The following is a 24,059-nucleotide window of genomic DNA, read 5'->3' on the forward strand; positions in this document are numbered from 1 at the left end:
AACGTGATACTTGATGGTTAAATGCTCAGGTTCTCTGAAAAAAATAATTTCCATAAAATTTCTTTCTTGTAAAGCAAACTCTACTTTTTCTGAGGTATTGAATAGGAATAATTAGGATTTCTGAAAGGTGGGTTACTGCTATTTCATACCGAATAGAAGATCACCTATATTTAAGAGACATTTAAAAATAATTTTATAAAACAGCAAAAAGTTCATGTTCTGCAGAAGTATTTCCTCAGCTATTGCAACATTTTCTAAATCTTATTTCTATGAACATGCTGATAATTGTTCCCACTGCATATATTTAATGTTAGCATACGCTGTAGGACACACATCAAAATGTATCACAGGCAATACTTCTGAAGAAACGTTTTTGCTTCCTGACTTCCCGGATTTCCACTACGCAACGTTCAGAATTTGGTTTACCTATTTATAAACTGGAGGCACACACTCAAAGGGCTCCACGTCATGACTTATTTGATTTTGCAAGGAACAGTTGAATATTTTAGACATTTATTAACCAAATTACAGAGTTGTGTAGATGTTAGCAAAGTGATATCAAAGTCAGCAGACCGCTAAGTGGAGGGGGGTGATCCCACCACAAGGGAGAACAAAAAGAGCTTTATGCACATAAGCCTACTTCTTGTAAATGTATATTCAGAAAACAATGCATGAGATTTTTCTAGTGGACATGGTCCAAATGGTCATAGGTTTGTCAACTAAAGTCCAAATCTTTTCATCTCCTGTTGTAGTATGTTAATCATTTTTATGCTGAATTTAACCTTCATACATCAGTAATCTGTGTTCTCTGTATTTTTCCACTGCTCAAAAGGATGGAAACACCATTAAGGATACAAAGTAAAGCAAAGAGGCAAGTAATTTTTTTTCCCGCTGTTTCTAAAGTTGAAATACAGCCAAAGAAAATGTAATTATGTCCTCTCTAGAAAACATCGCTTATAAATGAGCATCCTTCCAAACATGTGCTGAAAAGGGATTAGAGATGGAAATCCCAAACGCTAACTTACTATTTACAAGAGAGACCTACTCGCAGTTAAGAAACCTCACTGAAACAAGAAAAACACAAACCCTCTGTGTTGCATTAGTTTCTTACCATACGGTACACGTGGATGGTTTCCATTTGCAATAGTATCTGATGCCCCAGCAGCTTCTGTTACTGAGCCAGTAAGGGGAATCGTGCTCTCATCAGATGCTTTGGCACCAGGAAGCTCTTTAAAGACTGGTGTTTCTTCATCTTGAATTTTATCAAGACTTTCATCTGATATCCTTGACAGTGCAGCATCTTTCTTTAACCGGCCTAAGGAAATAATAGTACCATAATTTTAAACCCAACCTATACCACTTTTTACTTACATTTTCACTGTTTGCATCAACTGCATAGTTTAACGTGGATACAATAACGTGGCTGCATTTCATACACATTCTTTATTTATTCCTAATACTTATCTTTACTAAGTTCATGTGGGAAAATTCTAGAGCATCTTTGTTTTTTCCTATAAAATTCACCAAAGTAGACAACTGAAGTAAAACACTAAGATGTTCATCTATTAGTGAAATCTGAAACCGCATTTTAAACACTGCATTTCTTGAAAGTAGCAAAGCAAACAAGCAAAAGACTATAAAGCTAAAAGCTGTGATGAGCTCAACTTACTGTAAAGTTAAAGAAGTCACTTAAAGATGATCATTCTGCCAGGTTTTTCCTCTTTAACATTTCCTTACTAAAATATTAACCAGATTATATTCCAGGTTTTATTGTCCTGTTTCTGTTTAGACTCTAGAAGAAGTGAGCACTGCAATGGATTGCCTAAGAAGGTTTTGAATTTCTACCACTGCAGATTTTTAAGCAGATTACAAAAATACACGAGGAATAGTTTAAGCACATCTTCCCCGTGGGTGGGGACTGGACTAGGTCCTCTCAAGGACTGGACTTGATTTCTCAAAGGCAATTCCACCTCTGAAATGTAATTTTACATAATTTTACATCACTCACACTTCATCAAACAACTACTTACTTTCTATTTTTCTCTTCATCCAGGGACACACAAAAATCCAGACTAAGACAGCAAATACTAAGGACACGCCAATTGATATTAGAGCAATGGCCCACATTGGCAGTATCAGTCCCAGTACTGTGAAGACAAAGAAATAAAACCTAAGAAAATCATAAATTAACATGACTTAATTATCCCAGCCAGTGGAAGAGCGATTTATTACAGAAAAGCCAGTGTTCACAATGTATTCAAAACCAACATGAATGAGCTGGTGACTTTTAACATGACCATTACCACAGTATTTAAAGGTCTAGTTGACATGGAAACATTTGCAGGTTTAGTCTTCCAGTTTTCTGTTACTCCACTATGGCCTTATTTCCAAATAAGACAAAGGTAAGACCCCCACATCAGGGCTGCTAAGACAGGTTTGCAGTGATTTTATACATTAATGCATGTTAAACCGTGTTGCCCCTTAGGGTAAATATTTACCTGACCTTTGCACTGGTCAATAAAGCCTAATGCTTAGCTTAATCTAAGCCATTATTTGCTTAGGATATTAGCTTAATGCTGCACTCAAGAGCTGAAGTTTCAGTCCTGCAATGCACAGCCCTGTCAATAACTCATGTTACTGCAAGTATTCCCCCAACAGAGCTCCTTGCACTTGTTCAATGAAGCGATCCAACCCTTAATGAAGAAAGAGCTTGGACTATGATCTTTCAAACCCATATATACATTGCCTATCTTGAAACCTATGTGATTAATTCATCCTTGGGAGTAAATGTAGCCAGGATAGAGGCCTTGGAGAGTAAATATGTATTTCCCGAGTATCAAAAAGGGAGTTCCACCTTTTTATTCACACACTTTAGAGACTGCTAAGCTGAAACAGAAGGGACATTAAGATTCTTATTTTATTTATTTTGCTTAATGAGTCACTGCAAAGTGCCTGACCTACTTCTGCAGTACAACTAATGAAGAAAAATTGGTTATACAATTGATTTACTGTGAAACATCTTGCATATATAGCCGATTAGACTTAAGAAAAAGGAATAGTTATGTTACCCTCAAATTGGGAATGTCTTTTTATTAATTTCAGTAATGCTATGCTATGGAGTAGAGTCTACCAACTGCATTTATCTAGTACCTCTAGTGTGTCAGGTTTTAGAGAAAACAAATTTTCATTCAAAAAAGGTCACTTTCTAAGCCTACTGTCTGAATTAAGGGCCACGTTCAGGGGTCTGTCTTCAACTGCTTGCTCGTTCATGGCACTGGGGCAATAATCTAATCTAAAGACAACATTTAATGACCAGTCTTCAACAAAGTAGTTGAGATCACTGAACATTTTTTTTCTGAACTCTTTTGCTACAAGTCCATGTTTAAATGTACTCTGCTTAAGTAAAGTTAACTACAAAAATATAAATGCAAATACATAGCCATAAAATGTGTGAATATAAATATACAAATATAAACATAAAATATATAAATTCAAATTATATAAAAATATTAATTCAAGTATAAATAAAAATATGAATAAACACAAACATTTAAGTGCACATAAAATATATAAATATAAAAAAATATAAATTAAGTCCTTCAACTTCATTTCCTTCTACTGAGTTGCAATGAAAACACAACACCAAAGAAAGAAGATGCATTTAATACAGAAACAGGCTTCAGAAACAGGCTTGGGTTTCTTATCATTAAAGGGAAGTTAACTAAATTTAAATAACAGTCTCCGTGCCAGACCTACCAGAACAGTGACTCTGCTGATGTCAATGGAGCGACAGCGTTATACTGAGTGCAAACAGCCTACCCCCTCTTATGCCCTGCTCTGAACCTTCTCTCCTTGATGCACATATCTAGAACACCTCTGAGAGCTCAACAAGTACTCAGATTCGCGAATCCAAAGCTGGCAGCTCAGTAATTTCCCTTCCTTTAAAGAGGAGGTTTTTTTGTAGCTGTACTCTTCCCCACTAACCACAGTGAACAGAAGGGTGTCACAAAAACACACTGCACAAATAGAAGCATGTGGGGAGGTGAATGATTTAGTCTTGCCCTTGTTAACTCCTAGGATAGGAGATAACTCTATGTGCTGATGGCTACCTGACAGCACACCGGCAGAGCATCCTTATGCACTGTGGGAAGCCTCCCTCCCGTGCCTCCTCCTGTGGATGGCTCACTCACCTGGTGCCCCTGTGTACATGATGGAAAACACGTTAATAGCTATGGTAGCAGCATAAAACACTGGAAGTGCACGGAGACCGTTGGGCACGGGGTCTTCCTGCATAGAAATCAAGGAGAAAAAGGAAACATTAGTTGGATTTCACACCGGATTAATGTCAGCATGAACCACCATGAGGAAAACGTGCTCCCGAGTCAGTGCTTCTGGGGTAGCTTGACAGTGTTAAAGGGAACCAGGGAGACAGGTTGTACTTTCAGGTTGGCTGCAGACCTGCTGAGCAACCTGGTGGCAGGTTTCTTTCTGCAACTGTGTCCTTATCCATTTTTGTCTCCAAGAGAGGAACCCCTTTCACTCAGCACAACTGAAGGGTGCTAAGAAGGAGAGGGCTTTGATGTTTTGGGGCAAGGCTACAAGCATCGGTGCAATGCATCCATCTCTAAACCTTACTTCTAACCTCTCGGTTTTGACTGAGACAGCCTGGCACTTTCTACCAGCTAACAGAAATCACTGAAATAGTAAGTGTCCGGCTGCATGGAACAGGTAACACACATAAAGCGAGCACACAGTGTTTAGCATGCTGCCGTGCCTGCTGCCCACAGCAGCCTCGTGCCCTCAGCACTCACAAGGAAAGGCTCAGCTGACAGTGCAGCGGAAATGCACCATGTGAGCCACGGACAAAGCCTTTGTGAGGAGACTGCCATGGCCTTTTGAGGGGCTCTGAGTGTTTGCAAAGAGCCTGGCAAAGCTGAGGGCTGGCTAATGTGGTTTTGTTTCTTGCTGCCATGAGCTATAAAAGGGAGCTGAGAAAAGGCTGCAGCCGCCCTGTGCTGTGCCCCGGTCCCAAAGCGTGATGCAGCATGGGCTGTATTTGCAGGGCCAGCTGCTATTCACAGACCCCCAACAAGGGCATGAAGCCCTGTAACAGGCCACGGACTCGCCAGCTAGAAAGCTGCTCTTTTTTTATGCATGCAAACAACACAAGTCGCTTCCTGCTTATGGCAGAAGCTCTACAGATCTTACTACTTTGTGAATGGCACAGATGGCAATAGAAATTCAATGTCCTTAACTTGAACTTTTTCTGCCTCTTGAATGCTTAAATATGTGGCTTTAATACCAGAGTTCATGTATTTTGATGACTAATTTCTTAAGTTGCTAGGTTTTGAATGCCATAGTGGAACCTTTCCTCATTGTTTATGCAACTTGAGTACTTCTTCATTCAAAGCTGAGTCTGATCAAATCTATCACCTGTTTTTATCACTGACATTTATTTAGATCAGAAATAAAGAATGATGAAGCTGAGGTTACAGGTGGTGCTATTTATAGCAAAAGAATTAATCCCTCATCTATTTAAGTTCCTTGTATAACTGCTAATATAGTGCCCCTTATTTTAGGTCATTGTCATGTGCTACACTTCCCCATTTTAGCAAGCTGAATGGTGTGAGAGAAATGGAAAAAGCAGATAAAAGTGTTCTGATTTCCAGTTCATGCTGGGTGGCATCTTTTGCACTGGAGGTACATGGACTGATGTTATCAAGTCCCTAAAACCCACTAATTCAGGTTTCTTGAGAATCTACAAAATATGCAGATGCCCATCTCCTGTCTGATGTGCTGGAAAACCAAAGCTTAAAATTTCACAACTATAAAATGCCAATTAGAGTATCTCCAAGACAGAACTGTTTGGTTTGAATAACAGTCAAAACAGCTATTGTGAGGCTAAGTTAATGCCAGCAAGCTTGTACTAATACAGAAGCAATCTCAGTGTACCATCTTCTGCTAAATAGAATATACAATATTAATTATCACATAGCACCTTCTAAGCCTCAAATACTTGTCTAATTACTTACCCTGAGCTTTCAGAACTGCTAAAAGCAAGTACAGTTCAAATGGCTATTAAAAAAATGACTGGTCTCCTGTGCAAAAAGCAAGACACAAACTTTTAACTCTGGAAATGCCAGCACTCAAATGGGAGGCTAGAATACAACCTTCATACTAAGCACTCATTACAATAGGGAGATTTCTTTACCTTGTTTAAAATGAAGAATCTAATCAGCACAAAGAGGACTCCGGACATTAAGCCAGACAACAGTGGGGAAATAAACCAAGAGGCAACTGTGTTGAAGAAAAGAAAGAAGGAAACTTGAAATAAACAGTATTCTTGCATAATAGTTAAGTAAGTTGTTAATGAGCAATAAATTTAAAACAGTTCTTGTACAACTGGAACGAATGTTCTGTATGTTTACTTACAACTGGTGCAACTCAGTGTCCACTGACATTCATTAAAGTCAAAGTAATGCTAGGCACCATTAGAAACATCAGCCAAAGCATCTCCTGATCATTTTGCAAGTTTAGCAATCAAATTCATCATAAAAGTCTCTTGTAGTTTGAATCAGAGTACACCAAGCAAACCCTGTAATTTCCTAATCTCCACAACCACAAGTGTTGCATGCGAGTGGAAACAACTGCATTTAGCAGGATGCCATGCTGCTCGCAGGGGAAAAGTCTCAATTTCCAAAATGCCATAGAAGCACCAACTGTAATGTATAATGCATGTAAATTTTTTGCAGGCCAGCACTGCAAATGTCCAGGACTGATTTAACTGAAGTAGGTGGCATAACTCCCACTGATTCCAATAAAACTGGATTAGGGCAGCACTCTGCAAATCTCGTCCAGAGTGATTTATTGTTTGCAGCATGGTGAACAGATTGATTCTGCTATCACTGTAAACTCTCTTTTACTTTCAATAGAATTAAAAAGAATATATGCATTGCTAAAGTTCAAATATATTACCATGTTTTCAGAATCAAATCCTTTTAATACAGGCTTTAGGCTGCACCTCGGGTTACAAGGCTTCCAAAACAATAACAAAAAAATCCACACACCCCTGCTTGGATGTACTGATCTTGGCAATGGGAGGCTGTGAGTTAAACATGTGCTGTATGCCCAGATTTTGCCTCCCTGAAGATGGTGGGTGGAGAAACATGACTGTGGGCATTCACATGATGGCATACACATTGTTAGAGAGCAAGAACAGGGTAGTATGAGCTGCCACAAAAAGAATTAGAAGAGGAGGAATGTCACCTTGAAGCATGTCTCTGAGGGGACAACGTGTCCTCAGCTTACCTCTGGGGAAGTGCAACTTTTGTCTTACGCCTTTCTCCACTGCAGACACACTGCAGCCCTTAATAAACATGGCATCAGTGCATCTTATGAATGACACAACTGGGGTGGAAAATAAGTTAACGAGGGACTGCTATCAGCACAAAGCAGATTTCTGGGAATGTTTTTTTGCAGGCAGCACACACTATTTCATATCCTGTCACACATAAAAGGAGACAGCACTTACCAATCTTGACAAGCTGCATCCACTGGACACCCTGCGTGCCAATTGCCACCAGAGAAAATCCAATCGTAGCACCTACAATGCAATGGGTCCCTGATATTGGGAGTTTCAAGAATGATGCAATTAGCTGCCAAACAGCAGAACCTAGAAAAAACCCAACCATATGGTATAAACAACAACAATAATGTAATACAGAAAATTCTTTGCCACATACCCACATTCTTTTAGAAGTGCTGCCTACACTCCACATGCATAACAGAGATCTTCTAAAGAGAGTTTTGTTCCTGTTCTGTCTCTAAAAGCAGATACTAAGACAGTTTAATAGCAGCTTTGAATGCTACATCTTACTTATGACTGTTTATGACTAGCAGCTCTTTACACTTCACAACAGTTCTGCCTTTTTTTTTTTTTGAAGGCTCTCAGTATTTACAGCCTGTCTGATTAAATACACAAACTGGTCCCAGACTGCATCAAGCTTAGAAAACCTTATTCTTGAGAGCTGGATCTGGAAGCCTCCACATGATCAGTGTGAGAAGGTATTCACCATTTCACTAGTGAACTACCCATGCTCCTAAATTTGGATACTACCAGAGAAAGACTCAAATTGTGGGGTAGAGAGTTTTTATGCCTCTTCTCAATGACACACAGCCATTCAGAGTCCTCTATAGGAAAAACAGACTGAGGAGGGAATAAGGACTCTCTCAACTGCCTTTATTTGCAGTTCACTGTCGCACTGGAGAAATTCAGAACTGCAGAAAGGTCTTGTCTTAGTCATGGAGTAGCCAAAGATATCCTGGGCATACGGAAATAACTAAGAGATGGTGGTTAGTGGTCTATAAAGTAATGCAATGTCTTATGTCCCTACAGATGTCCAGGAAGGATGGTGGTCAAGAGTGCAGGGAAGAAAAAAAAGTACCCCAAGCACTACTTTCAGTAGTTAGATCAGACCACATTTGGCCACCAAGCCCTTGAGCATGCAGCTCCATGCTTCAACTCACTTTCACTTTGCAAGGACCCAGGTTTCCTACTCCTCTTGCAGTGGCACTAACCTCAGGACACCAAAATAATTTTGACAGTGACACGAGCATTCTGTGGACCTCACCTAATATTAGAATATTCTTAGAAAGATCTCTTCTTCATCTTATGACTTGATGGCCTTAAGACTAAATCTTCATGTGTTAAGAGGCACCAGTGGCAGCAATCAGACTGCCATGAGAGATCCTGAATTTTCTGGATCATGCCACCTCTCTTAACAGATCTGCAGCAGACACAGGTGATAAAGCAAGGTCACTGAACATAGGCTGTTACCCAAAATTTCAGCCTCCATCCTCAATTCCAACGCTAGAAGCTGGTTTGAAGGTCTTGAAACAGAGACATCTGCAAATGGTGATTTGCTGGTATCATATGCAGCTACATTTGGAAGTCAACCAGTTTGTAAAACTGATCTCTCCTGGGGTACTATCCCAAAACAACTGTTACTTCTCTTGCCCTTTAATTTTTTGGCTTATTTTCCCCTGTACTAAAATAAAAATAAATACACTTTGATACCTTTGACATGAACTTAGATACCAGCAAGTGGAAGTGAGGTGAAAGAGAAGTCAGATGGTTACATCTGTAAGGAGTCAAATAAATAGATAGGCCAGCCATAGGTATGTAATTACAAAATACTCAGTCTGAAAAAAAGGGAAACACAACAAAGTCACAGCTGCACTGCAAATGTGTAGTGAGGGTTGGGGTTTTTTGTTGGTGGGGAAATAGAGGGATCATGGAACTCTTTTGTGTTTAAACAACTCAACAGAATCATAGAATCACAGAATGGTTTGGGTTGGAAGAGACCTTAAAGATCATCCAGTTCCACCCCTCTGCCATGGACAGGGGCACCTTCCACTAGATTAGGTTGCTCAATTGAAAACAAACATGAGAATAAGAGGAAAAGTGGATGGTCTGAGAAGGACAATGCATGATCTAAACAAGTTTAAGGAAGCATATTAAGGAACAGAAGAAAATACAAATCAAGTCAGTGCAGGACTTTCCTCCAGTGTTTGTAGTGCCTTAACTACCTACACCAAAGCTTTAACTACTCTTTAACATAAAATGTATGTTTCCAGTTTTTACCTTTGCAAAACTAACCTAGGAAGCAGGAGGCTCACTAGACCTGTCACAGAGTCCCAAATTCAGACTCTTCATGCCTGCTGACACCATGGCTGCACACCCTTTCCTCTAATACCCCCTAAAGAGAGAGGACTGGCTGCAGACTGCCCTGACCAAGAGTTGCCAGCACCAGCTTTTGGCCCAGGCTGTGTTTCATGCTCCCCTGGTGCTGAAGGCACCACATCCATTCTCCTGAGGCTCCAGTGCTGTGTGCCAGCCATAATCCTCCATCAAACACCACGTCACCTGCAAAACTAGATTAGTACTTTGCTTTGCTAATCCTGGCTGGGATGTCCTCTCTGTTGGTGGCATCTCCTCAGTCGCACCAGCTGCTGACTTCTGCTCACACCAGGACCACTACAACAACACCCAGACAAATCCTGACAATAACCTGACAATTAGTTAATGCTAAGGAAGTACTACAATTTACTCCCAAAAGCAACAGTCCCTAACTTCTGATCTGCCTAATAAACAACATTTTAATATGCTATGAATTATTACAAAATGCTACATTTTAAAATTTTAATCCCATTGTTCCCTGCATCCTTCTCTCTTAGGAGAGAAGGTTGCCCTGAAAATGACCATCTGCTGTTTGCTGCAAGCATCAAAGGATCTTCCATCAACATCTGGAAAGAGGATACAGTGACTTTTGGTCTCTCCCAGACTGTTGACTCATTTAAGCTTCATTGAAATTCAGAAGCTAAATCCATTCGCAAAAACATGATCATGAGGCATGAGAGAACAGGATGGGTGAAAATGCAGAGCAAAAACAGAAAGAGGAAAAGAAAACATCCAAGAAGGCTCAGAGAAAACACAGAAAAAATATCATATATCCAGAGAAGAGCTGGAAATGGATTTGAGGGGAAAAAAAATTGAAATCTGCATTTTGTAACTTGTGATTAATTCTGAGATTTAAAATGTGGAATTTCTTCTTAATGCCTTCACTGGAGGAAGGGAATGCAACTGGTCATGAAGTTCACACAGGCTTATGTAAATACGCATGCAAATAAGTTGTTTTCTTTGAGCTTCTGACCAGTTGCCTCTGCAGGGGGTATCTGAGACTTAAAACTTTGCCCTGCCGGGATCAGGATGCCAGAAATAGATACAGAAAAGAAAAAGGACCCTTCCGTCAATGGGAATCATGAGTATCAAGAATGTGCAAGTCACATTTCAGACAGTGAGCTATCTCAGTAAGAAGAGATTAGCTCAGATGGTTAGAGCATGTTGCTAATAATGCGAAGGTTGTGGGTTTGATCCCCATATGGGCCATTCACTTAAAAAGTTGGATTTGATGATCCTTGTGGGTCCCTTCCAACTTAGAATATTCTGTGATTCTGTAATAAAAAAACACCCTACAGCCCAAGGGAAAGACCAGGAACCTGCAGCTGACCTTGCAAGATATCAGGAAAGAGGAACTGATGGGGGGTGCCCAAGAGCACTCGATGCGGTTTAAGGTGGCAATGTCCCAGAAGGACCATCTAGGGAAGTGGCTGCAGTCCCAGCAGTGATTTCTCACTAACCAACCCCTCTTCCCCTCGGGCAAGGAAAGGTGGCCAACCTTCAGGAGGTTCAGGAGCAGCCAAAGAACTAAGGGAACTACCTCCCCACAGTCAAGCACACAAAGCCACCTCTGGCAACTCCAGAAACTGTCACTCAATGTCCATTTTGATCCATTAAAATAAAAAATAATAATAAAAAAGCTAAAGTTTCCCCTAAGAAACAGGAAAATAATCACATGCAGTAGACCTCTGCACAGATTCATCTATCTCATGTGCAGGTCCTGCCTAAAAACTGTGAGGAGGTTAGAGGGATAGGAGGAAATAATATTTAGATCAGGTTTAAGTAGGTTTAAGGAAGAATATTTTTAAGTGGAACATCCCTTTCAAACAGAGGGTGCTGCGATGCTTGTATAAATCATGCCATCCTGTCATGGGATGCCACGAACCTGCCAGACTAAGAAAGTGGTGGTGGGATGGAAGGGCTGGCCCCTTGCCTGGGTTGCCTCTCCCACAGTGAAAGGGTTTCCTTCCTGCTGCCTCCTGACCTTTAAAAGCTCCTTGAGGGAGCTCTCTAAAAGCTCACAAAGCCTCTTGCATATAAACAAAGAGTAAATACTGTGGCTTAATGTTACTTACCTCAGAATATGCTATTTGTTCTAAACTGAGATTTAGTTAACTACCACCAAAAGTAGGGGAACAGACTCTAAAGTACAGTAACCTGCTGTCGGTTTGGGTCAGAAAAATTAAAGAGACCTTAAATGTGTGATTATTTATCTTTACTGCCATGAGTAAGGGTGAAGTTTTGCCATGAGCAAGGGTGAAGTCTACAGCTAATTGCAATCACTCAGCTAGACAATCAGTTTAAGCAAATGTGTTTGGATTTTCTGTAATTTTTTTCAAAACAACTCCTTGTACATACTCACTGCAAACTGCTGTTTCTGTAGAATCTTCTGTACAGACACAAATGCTATGCTTTCCAATTTTCCATTTACCATCAAAAAAATCTCCAAAATAATTTTTTTCAGTATACACAGATAGGATCCATTGTGTAAAACATTTCTTTTTGTCTATTAGTTATGAACCACTGAAAAATATAAATTATTAGAAGCATTTAAAAAACATAGGAGACTTAAATAGGAGTACAGGCCCCTGTATTCATACAAGCCCAGATGTGCAGATCCAGAAGATGGGAAGACTTAATTAACAATGTTCACAACAAACAGGATGACAAATACACAACAAATGTTACTTGGAATAGGAAAGTGTTACTTACCAACCATTGCACTCACTTCTCCTGCCATCAGCAGTGGGACAGACTCGTTGTACAGGTTAACATCAATGATACCTTTCCGAATTGTTTCTCCTACTTTTGCTCCCAGTAATACTGAGCCAGTGGTTTCAAAAACTGAAGCCAAAATGCAAGCCTGGCGTAAAGTAACGACACCAGAGCCCACAGCCGTGCCGAAAGAATTTGCAACATCATTTGCACCAACCGAAAAAGCTAAAATAAAAGCAATGATAAACCCCACAATGACCATCCACAGGTACTCATCCATTGCCATCTTTCCCCAAACCGTAGATTAGCTTCCCCTTTGCAAATAGTTAATAGTCAAGGCTGGAGGGCACCGCAACGGATTTGGAAAGCAGATTTCTTGTAAACAATGAGTTCTCTCTGGAAAGTGCTGGGTAGTGTTAGAATGTGAAGAAACTGCTAACTGCTGATTTTCAAACTACTATAAATACTGTTCATTTGGCTGCCTTCGGTCAGCAGTGAAACACATTCCATATTTTGCTCCCAAACCGGTACAACTGCGATGTTCTGTCCTGCAACAGAGAAAAAAAAAAAAGAAAAAGAAAAAAGAAAAAGAAAAGAAAATTAAAAAAAAAAGAGAATACTCAGCAGAGCCCATAACAATGCGCGTTTTCAGAAGTAAACAGATGACTTAAACCCACTAATGGGGTCCTACCTCAGCATGTGACTGCTCTAATCATAAAGCAATTCAGAAAAGATTCAAATTAGGTCACCTCCAAAGCAATATGTTTCTTGCAATATCACTGACCAAGAAAATCTTTTGAGCAATTTAAAAGGATTTAGAAAGTTTGGGAGTTTTGTTTGTGCTGCATTTACTGAGCAGAGCAATAAGCCCTCTTTCTGGCAGGAGGACTCTTCTTGGCTTTTTGTACTCAGTGAATATAAGACATACCATACAGCCTGAGTCCCAGCTGATATATATCACCTAGCTTCACTGATCTCAGCACAGCTCTCAACATTTTATCAGATGGAGCCATGGATGCACTCCTTTGAAAAATTATTTTATATATATGTCTGTCTAGGAAACACCACTGAAAATACTCTGAAGAGCATTAATCCGTTGCTGTTATCACATCCCATGCAGTAAGAACACCATTTTGTTACAGCTTTTTAGTCACTGAAACAGCGCAGTAATTTCAATATTTCCATGTATGCCTACTGGTTTAGAGAAGTCTATAAAAAAAGCGCAACTAAAACATTGAGCTCTCTGCTCTTTCCTACAGATACTTATCGATTACTGTTATTATATTCAAACCATTGTCAAAGATACTTTTTAGTATCTCTTTTGATAGCTTCAGATTTATGACCGTATTTTGAATTAGTCTAATCTGATAAAAGAGTGAGCTCTTTCAAACCAAAAAATTGACAAAGAGAAAGGGAATTTAAAAAATAAAACCTTCACCATCCAAAAGACTGTTAAACAGAGTGATAAGGCCCACAGTGACATTAAGATGGTCAAAAGCTAGAAGCAAATTTTCCCAAACCACCTGTCTCCTCCAAGGGCTAATTCTCTTCTCTTCATAGCCACCACAGACATCATGTGGCAAGGGGTTAAATGAATGCAAATATGCATCAGACAACTCCACACGTTTTAAGAAGCACCTCTAGAGATCAGAGGATATCAGATTAAAAGCCCTGAGCCCACCTCCTGCTTGCTCAGTTTCCTCACAGTTGCTTCAATTTCATGCAGTATTCCCACATGTAGAGTTTCAAGATCATGCTTAATTTCTTTTGATGACCCAAATGCAATATAGGTCCTGCGGTAGTGAAGAGTAAGGGTCCTCTGAAATAATGGCAAAATTAAAAATTAAAAGAGATTTTGCATATTCCTGAGATGCTGGATACTTGAGAACAACCAACAGGAAAATACCACATTTATGCGTGTTTCCTAAAAAAACTCTTAAACTGATGTCAAGGATTGATGCTTTCTCCACCTATACATATTCAGCAGAAAAGATGTCCCTGTTTCTTTTTCCAGGCTCCAAACTGGCTGAACAACTGTTGCTCCAGTCTTTTCCAGACATGGAGTAGACATAAATCCTTGAATGCCTTACACTCTAAAATAACATTTCAGAAGGTCTTAACGGCTAAAAACATTTGTATAAGGATTTTTATACTATGAGATAACATGAGAAAACAAAGCACCAAAGCACGTTTGCTGTTTGAAGACTTGTTGCCTTTTTATAATTCATGAGCACTCAGCCCATTGAGTGGAAAATGACTTGACAGAGACAGAAAAGGCTAAAGATATTTGGAAGAAACAATTATAGTCAGCACTTGTTTGCCCGTGAAGGAAGACAAAACCCCACTAAATGCATTCATCAAAAAAATTCTACTATGTATATCAGACTTTTGCTAGGAGATGAAGTTCTGGAGTAGGGTCCTTTCTTGATCCTGGAGATTAATGATTAAATTTTCCACCCTGCGTGGATTTACACAGTACCTTTGCCAAGTTAGCCTCGGTGCCCCAGTTTCTTCTCCTGAAAATGGGCAAAGCTGACTGAGATCCATGCAAGCATCCACAGACTCTGTGATTATATGAGACCCATTCCCTTTGGACAAGCAAGATGAAAGCACACCCATATTCCCAATAGAGATCTGTCTTTTCTGTACTTATCAATCAACCTACCAATTTACTGTGGTGACCCAATTTCTGGGACAAGGAAGAGCAGGGGGACTGTGACATTCCCCCACCGCAACAGAGTTCATGGGACAATGTTCATTAAATCTGGCTCCTCCAGCCACAGCAAGTTCCTGAAGCTTCCAAAATAAACCACTAAGTCACAAGGTTGCCTTTATTAGATTCCCTGGGAAAGGGTGGAAAGAAATCCTCCAGATGGTCCCAAAGAAATTAAGACTTCAAGTGTGTGTATGTGTGCTCCTAAAATGCCTCATGAAGGCCAAAGGGTATCCAAAAGTCAGTGGGGCTTTTGGCAAACAGCTCAGAGAGGCAGCTACATAAGCACCCTCCCTGCAAAATGGGATATATGGCCTCGAGAGAAAAGGATGTCTTAAGTAAAAGTCACCCCTCCTGTCATTTTATCAAGGTGATGGTTCAAAATAGAGCTTCCTCCAAAACTTGGGAGGCTCAACTTGATGTCCATGGCATTGATACAAGGAACAGAGCACAGTAACAGACAAGTCTTGTTTTTAAGAAGATGAAAATCAAAAGGAAAAGAGGAATAAACACACATTTATAAACTAATATGTGGGCTGCCTCTGAATGGCTAGGTGTTACTACTTTCAAACTTAAAAAACGGTAAGAGATTTTAAATGCTTATAAAGAAAGAAACAGAACGAAAAAAAGGCACATCTCTGAGAAAGTTTTCAGAAATGCAAAATATCCTGCAAAGTAGGCCAGGAACTAAATACAGACTAAATCTTGTACCATGCTTCTTTCTAAAGCTCAAAATATATCTGGCATGCTCAGACACGCTGAGCTATGCCCCTCATCACCTAATCTAACCGAAGAGCCTGTGGTATTTCATGTTGTTATTGGGATGAAAAAGAAAATGGGATGGAAAAATCACCATGCAGTAGGGAATGGCAGATGATCTGCTCTATGTGTGACACCTAGAAGTCATTAGCCTCTTTCCCTCCTGTGCTCATTTATATTTCATCGATGTGCCCTTATGTAGTGCAAATGCAATTCAACCTGACCTGCTAGATGATGGGAAACCCTTCTGTTTATCTGTGGGACCAATACCCCCTCTGCAGTCAGGTGCACTATGCTACAGCAGCAGACTCTGGGTGGAAAAGTTTGGTTTCCTATTTAGGCTTTGGATAACTCTTCCAGACACAGCCCAGCCTGTTCTGCAGTGGCTGTGCTGCAAATTCACACTTGGGCATTAGCAGGGCAGAGGAACTGTGTTAGGACTGGAGAGCTGCAGGATCTGAGGCTGGAGCGTGCATCTCTGATGGCTATTAGAAGGAAGGGAAATGTGAAGGAAGATGACATTTCAAGTTGTAAGAAGCTAATTCTGCATTAATGCAAGACTTCTAGCTAACAGAGTTTTCTTATGATCCATAATCAGCGTACCATACTTAGGAGGTCTGAGTGAAAGCTTTTTAAGAGGACTTAGAAACTTACAGAACTTGCATCTCAGTGAGAAAAATTTGATTTTTGGAAATGCTAAGCACGTCCCTCTGCCTTGCTGGCAGATGATCCAGACACCCCCCTTGGACTGTATTTTGTTGCTAACTAAACAGCTTGTTATAACTCTGTCAACACAGAATGCTATTTCTTCCCTAAGGGAGAGATGAGAAAAAAACCTAGGTAACGAAGCACCTTGATTCATGCACAATGACAAGTGAATCCTCAGGAAAAAGTTAGGATCTCATGGTAATCACAAGATCATTTTAGGACATGTTTATAGATGGACATTTACTAAGACAGCTCTTCTGGAAGCTATTCATGGTACACTTCTGAGTCTAGACAAGATTTTAGTGAAAAAAGTAATACTAAATTTGCAAACCAAAGATGACAGGGGTTTTTTTGGGGGAGGGAGGCAGTCTACTAAACAAATTGCTGCTAAAGAGAATGCAGAAGTATCCAACAGCAGGGATGAATGGATAAATAAAAGCTCTGGACTAAGTTCAAAGTCTTGGGAAGCAATCAGAGTGCGTTACCCACCAGCAATCCAACTGTATGACATAAAGGAAACAAACAGAGATCCCATAAATATCTTTTAATCTTCTCTTTGCAGAAAATTGGGGAAGAAACCTACTGCACTTGTGAAACATTGAAAGGTATGCAGCTCACACCATATATAAATCATGCTGTATGCAGCTCCTCTACTCTCAGAAGTTGCCCCACGCTGCAGCTGAAAATTTTCCTCTGCTCTGGACAGGACAGAGATTCTGCAAGGTCCCACTTTTAACTGATTTGTTGTTGTCCAAGTATGAGGAAAAATCAAAAGACAGCAGCTAGTGCAGCATTTCTCAAGATAACTCTTACAACTACTCCACTTTGCATTATGGCAATGCAGACAAGGGAGGATAATTTCTTTTCCCCTGTTGTGTTCAACACAGCAGACGTTTCATGATCAACAGTGGCACTGAATTTATACTGACAGGCAGGTTCACTTCCAGTTACCAGTGGCTGAAAAGTCTGTCTAAAATGCTTACCAGACAGCAGCTTCTAGGAGGTTAGTCCATACCTCTCTCATTTCTGTATGTTGTTCTTTATGTAAAACCGATCTGTCAGGCTGTATATAAACTCAGGCCAGATCTAGCATTCCAGTCTATTGGTACTAAACACAGCACTGCTTAGAAACCAAACATGATTTATAACCAAAGCTACTAACATCGTTCATATCAATAGTCTTTATCATTTCCAGTTCATGCTCAGGCCACAAGGCTCACAAATTACTTACTTTAAATTACCAATGCTACATTCATGATAAGAAAGGTGGTATTAATTCAAGTGGTTCAAGACTAAGAACATCCCTATATGGCTCTAAATTACATGCACAGACTTGTCACAAGGCCAAGCATTATGCAAGTTTAATGCTTCAGTACACAAAAAGCACTCTCGACTTACTATTAAAAAAATCAATTATCATATCTGCTGAAGCAGGTTTTGTATCAATCAGTTCCTATTTTAACACATTCAAAATGTGTTTAAGCATACTTCACACTATTACTTGATATGGAAACAAGACTGAAGTTGATAGCTTTCCAAGGATTCACATCCACTTTAACATTGTAGAGGGACTGTCACTGTCAGTTCCCAAAACTTTCAGAGGATGCTTTCTTTTCTTAGTCCCTATCAACCTTTGTTCCCAACACTGAAAGGTCAAAAATGCATATAAAATATTTAGTATGAGATTTGTTGCTGAAAACATTCACTAAAAAGACAAGGCAGCAGACACTAAAGAGCAGTTCTACAGACAAGTAAGATAGGTAAAGTATCAACAAGTTACTGTGCATTTGCAGATAAATATTTTTTTCTCTAATTAAAGCACAATTTGATCCTTCAGTAACTGAATGAAGTCTTTCTTATAAGCAAGTAGTTTATATGATTCGACAGTACAGATTTTCAAGATTCATTCAGAGAAAACAAGAGTTCATGGTTACAAAAAACATGTTTTACAAAAGAAAACCATGCAGAGAAATCTTTAAAACTCACCCAGTATTTAAAAGCTGTTTCAAAAGAAAAGGAGCTAAGTTCTTCCAGCAACCTTCCCTCCTGATTGTAAATACAGGTTGAAGTCTAAAATAGACATCCTATCATTCAGCACAGTCACATCTGAACATGCAAATTTCCAGAGGGTAGAAAGAGGGCTATAACTTACACCAGGCAGTCCGGGCATAAAATTCACTCCGGCACAGGAGAGTACACAAGACAACACCGAGAAGCATCAATGCGAGTCCAGAGTCTTATTCAGTAGGTGAAAATCTGCCTCCTCTTAAGCAAAGAATTCTGCTGGGGGTGGGCACTGATAAAACACAACACTGCGTCACGACTGCACTAGTGAGACAAACCAATCCAATGAAGCTCATGTTAAAAGCAACAAAACGTTCCTTTTTTTTTTTTTTTGCCCCCCCCAAGCATAAGCATAGACAAGAAAGGAAATCTCATTTTTGACCATCAGCTGAGCATTCTGGTGAGATCAGGTACTCTCTGAGGAGTCACAGATCTTCTATTTGCAAGCACACTTAAATGCACTTTTAATTCAAGCACATGTGAGGGTAGGATACATACGTCCAATCTGGGAATGATGTTGCATGTTTGCTACTTTATCCATGTCAGTAGAGGTCTCACAGGCTATGCAGACTGCAGAAAGTTAAAGATGTGCACGAGTTTTGACTGGATCAATGCCTAAGCAAGCAACTTCACTTTCAACAGTTCAGCCTAAATTACCCAATCCAGATTCCTTCAACCACTTTCCTTTAAGTGGGAAACATTTCTGCATGTAAGTCAAGGCAAAACTAATGTTTGCCTAAAACCACCCAGTTTAGTTTTATATAAAACATTTGCTTTAAGACTATATAATGCAGTTAAGCTACCATATTCAGCAAAAAGGAATGTAAATCAAAACTGCATTGTCACTGTTAAATATCTGACAGACAAAAATTTATTTGGACACATTTCTAGTTTATAAATAAATGATGTTTTAAATTTATCTGCTAGGTTTTACTCCATTCTGAGTCACTTAAAGCCACAGAATGATATTCCAACATAATTAAACTAAATTTCTAAATTTTCTGCATCCTGGCCATTTGAGAAAAATCAAATCATCTATTTAGATTTGTAAACACAGACTTGGAAACACAGTCCTTTCCCCACTTATTTTTTCAAGTTTGAATAAAGGATATTTCTTAACAAGAAGTCAAAAGTTTTTTGATTTGGTTAAATTCAACTGCAGATCTGCAGGGATAATTTGGTAAAACTGAAAAGTGGTTTACATTTCTTTAGAAAACTCACATGGATTAGCAAGCCTACATCACCTTCTAAAAACAATTAGGGCAAAACTCCAGCTAGAAATCTGCAATGCAGAAATAACGTTAAAATCCCCCCCCCCCAAAAAAAAAGAATTATAAGTATCAGGCCATGATTATTTTTAAGAAATGCCGACTCTTTATTTAAGGTCGATACCCAGCTATTATTAAGTCTGCAATATAGCTGCTACTTTTGGGGAAAACTACATCTCAAGTCTGGTTGCAGTATCTTTCCTTTTACTTCTGTAATAGCTGGCAAACAGGTCTCCTAGTTTTAGAAAAGTAAGAGGTTCATACTTTCACATTGGCCTTCCCTTATGGACAAAAGCAACATATTTGAACAACAAGAACATTAATCTTTTCCTGCACATCTAAACACATCTTAATACCTTTTTTTACTTTTCTATTTTTTAACAAGTAGCATCAATCAATTCAAGTGAGAGTGATAATAATTGTAAACATTAAGTCAGACTGTATTTATAGATCTGGATTCCAAAGTTTTAAGGAAGTGAATAAACAAACTCAAAAACTTCTCAGAGACCTGATTTAACTTTATAAAGAAAAAAAAAATTGCAAAATATTATTTCATGTTCTCGTTACAGCTGACAAGTTGTTGATGTCTGTCTCAAACCCAAACAGTCCAAATAAGCACTAAACCCATCCTAGTTCTCCTTAAAGGACCATTTACCCAGCTTAGAGTAACCACTACCAGCGTGCAGATGTAGGTGAAGAGACAGTTGAGAGGATATGTTATTTGAGAGGTATCTATATCGATTTCAAACCCCAGAAGCTGCCAGCCTGACCTGTGGGAATCATCTCAGATGCAGGAGAACTACAAACTGGAACTATTTGAGTGCCGCTTCCCAAGAGCCAGCCTGGCCACAACAGTGGTTTCTTGTTGACCTAAGCTTCAGAGCTCAGTCTACACGCAAAGCAAAAGATATAATAAACAGCACAAAGAAAAGGAAATATCTTCAAAGTTTTTGTTCTGCTAAATCAGCATTGCGGACTTCAGGCATGGGAAAATTCAAGCCAAGATAGGCTGACCATTAAAAAGAGTTATAATTTGGGATACCACTAAAGAAGCAAGCAAAGGAAAATTTATAAGACCACAAAATAAATTGCAAGGATTGGGTTTTGGCAATGGAAGCACCAGTTTGGTTCCCATCAAATCAAGTATCTGTAGAAATGACAAATATCATATATTACAATCTCAATCAGATATCATAATTTGGTTTTAATTGTAATTTATTCTGGTAAATCCACAGTTGATAGATCCCTGTTTGATTCAACAAAATTGTGCTAGGCAGACTTGTATTCTGGCTTAAATAATGTAATAGGACATGCCAATTTAAATAATTAATTTTAAACACCCTTGGTTTTGTATTTCTGCATCAGCTATTTTCTGAAAGATGCCCAGGTTCTCATTTCCCAGTGACCACTAAAACAAAATGAATTTGCAACTTAATGTAACTTTTATATCGAATGTAACTGGCCTTTTTTGCCATTCAGGTCAGAAGGCTACATATTTAAGCGATTATATGTATTTTGAAGTACATACATTTTGAGTAGAAGATAATGGGGGATGAGTATAATTTTCTAACATAAAAACCTGTAAGAATTGGAACCTGAATGCCTGTAAATTGCACTGTCAGAAACAGAAATACGATAAAAACATCCAAAAGGTTCAGGATGTTGTTCCAGTTACATTGTGCCAGCTTAAATAAGGTCACTGACCAGCCACATGAGCTTTTGGGCTTTCATATACCTGCTGGTACTTTAAAATTGGGAGCCATAAGCAGCTGGAACTGGGGACCCTAACCCTGCCTGGGAACCCTTATTTCCCCTCAATCTACAAACAAAGACAACAAAATTAACGAGGAGGAATGAAAATCGGTAGCAGATGGCTACACAGGTATCACATAGCATCTTGAAGAAATCCAGCTCTTGCAATACCCTCTTCTTTCTGGTATTGAAGGCCCCTGTGAACACCTCCACCACAGGGGGCTTGAAGCAGGACACCACATGCCAATCATTACCTGGAAATTAGCCCTGAGGTCCTTGAGTCTAATAGATTTAACACAGCTCTACCAAACACAGCAACTCTTCGGGGTGCTTTGGTAACTCCATGATGCCCAACAAATGACAACAAAACTCTGAGTATCTGCTCTGCAGAGAGCTGCAAACACAGTTCAAACTGTAAAGAGCCAGCTCCAACCAATAAAAGTACTTTTGCTTCTGCATATTGGGTAGCAAGGTCCAACATGTTCTATCAGGATAATCTCCAAAGCGGATGCATCTGCACTTCACTGCAAGAAAAACCATCCCAGGGACTGTCTGGAAAGTTTAATGTGGTAGACATAAAAATTTAAAAGTCATTTAGCATTCAGGGATGGAGCAACTCCTCCACTCTGAGGAATCAAATCACTTGGATGCGCTTTCTTGATGGCTCTGAACTGTCACCCTCTCATCCATATGTTGGGTTTTTTTCCAGCAAGCCTGTAGGCTCTCAAAGACAACACCCCAACTAGGGGACTTCCAATGGTTGAGGTGAATTAGCTGTGCTTGCACAGGCATGCAGGGAGAGTTGCCATGTTACAGCATGTGACTGCTTGAGATCACACTTCTCTATTGAGTGAGTAAGCCCTGGGAAAATGAAAGGCAGAAACCCACAAATGGAATTGCTGGACGCCAAGGCTGGCATAAGAGATGACACAGGCCCTGGGTCTTCTGTGGCCTGAGAGAGCCATGCTGACTCCAATCCCTGCCACAGCACAAGCCCTTGTCAAGTCAGGAGGAGTCTGAAGGCAGCAAACCAATTCTGAAGGACAAGGCTTTGGCCAACACTGATTCAAGCAGTGCTCTAGCTAATTCAGGGAACTGGACCTGTATCACCTGTGACTCTGGCTGATTGACCGGAGACTGAGTGTACCTGTGTCCATACTAAGTCCAAGGAAAGGGGTGTACTGCTGCTCTGAGCCACCCTGGACTTAATCCATCACTTCCCCTCCCCAGTGCCCTAACCAAAGAAAACAATCAGCATGGGCACAGTATTCTAAAAGCCCTGGCTACTGCTGACAACTCAAAGAGCATTATCCTAAAATACTAACAGACCTGTACTGACTTTATATAGAACATAAAAAACTGCCCATGAAACACTCCTGTGGCAATCCAAAAATATGCATTTTGCAAATTCAGAGGCTTATGCAGAGATGCCCTTGGTAAAAAGCCAGAGTGTGGTTGCCAAAAGTCAACAATGCAAATTTTTCAAATAAAGGAAACCTGACACCTCCAGCTTCAGACTGCCTGCCATTTCCATTTCAGTTTGGGTTTCAGAGCATAACCACTGTGGAGTCTTCTGTTTGAGCCAGAGAGATGGCTGGAGCTCCCCAGGGTCCAGCAACCCCCTCTCTTCGAACAGAGCTGGAGTGAGCGAGTAGCTACCAACACGCCAAACCACAGTGGCTGGCTCTCACTGACAAACTTCGAAATCGGTGTGGCCAGCAGGACAGAAGACCAAGCACTGCTGAAATGAGGTAGGTGAATGTCAAAAGGAGAAAAGGACCAGGGGTATAGCCAAAGAGAGGAGGGACGATGACACTCAGAGGTGTCAACCAGGGGTATGGGAGTAAGTGGAAGCAGATGAGGCCAACACACTGTGGCAATGCAGTGTATTTTCTTTCGTATGAGGATTGCAGTAATAAAGATATGAAAGGGGAAACAGCAATGAAATCTGTGACCTTGGCTTCATGTCACAGGAACAGGAGCCAAATATTACACTAAGAGGCTGGTAATGCTGCCTGGAGACCATGCAAAGAATGGCATCTGCCAACTAATAGGCCTGTTTCCCCCACAAAGTCCAATAGCTGCTGATCTCTGTTCCTCTGAGTTCATGTAATAGTCCACACCTATCTCCTGGAGCCTTTGCTGCTACAGATATGAGGAGCACGATGGCGAAGCAAAAACCTTGAGTTCCACCCACAAGGCAGCATTAACGTGCTAGTTGCTTCACTGTAGGGTGATGATACTACTGAAGCAAACAAGTGGCCAACAGACTTGTCACAACGGCTTGGCATTAAATCACTGTCAATGCAGCATGCCAAAGAATGTCCCGTAGTTGGGTATT

General features: G+C 40.0%; 1 protein-coding gene across 9 annotated transcripts in view; it reads right to left on the reverse strand.

Annotated features, from left to right (window-relative positions):
• The window catches only part of SLC20A2 (solute carrier family 20 member 2), a 56,627-nt gene that overhangs the window by 19,047 nt on the left and 13,521 nt on the right, over positions 1-24,059 (reverse strand). For 2 of the 9 annotated variants that reach the window (XR_001873290.1, XM_017805818.1), the window contains exons 1-7: positions 18,787-18,923; positions 12,452-13,002; positions 7,532-7,672; positions 6,212-6,297; positions 4,191-4,287; positions 2,031-2,147; positions 1,112-1,315 (exon numbers count right to left, since the gene is read on the reverse strand). Coding sequence is in view for 8 of the 9 variants with exons in the window: in XM_017805818.1 (XP_017661307.1) it covers positions 1,112-1,315; positions 2,031-2,147; positions 4,191-4,287; positions 6,212-6,297; positions 7,532-7,672; positions 12,452-12,740 (934 nt within the window). In the remaining variant the exon portion in view is untranslated. Of the gene's footprint in view, positions 1-1,111; positions 1,316-2,030; positions 2,148-4,190; positions 4,288-6,211; positions 6,298-7,531; positions 7,673-12,451; positions 13,003-18,620; positions 18,705-18,786; positions 18,926-24,059 lie in introns of those variants that run through there. The other 7 variants (XM_017805817.1, XM_017805816.1, XM_017805820.1 and 4 more) reach the window with 5 other exon arrangements.

The sequence above is a fragment of the Lepidothrix coronata genome, unplaced genomic scaffold, assembly GCF_001604755.1.
Source record: "Lepidothrix coronata isolate B3197 unplaced genomic scaffold, Lepidothrix_coronata-1.0 Scaffold13, whole genome shotgun sequence".
NCBI lineage: Eukaryota > Metazoa > Chordata > Aves > Passeriformes > Pipridae > Lepidothrix > Lepidothrix coronata.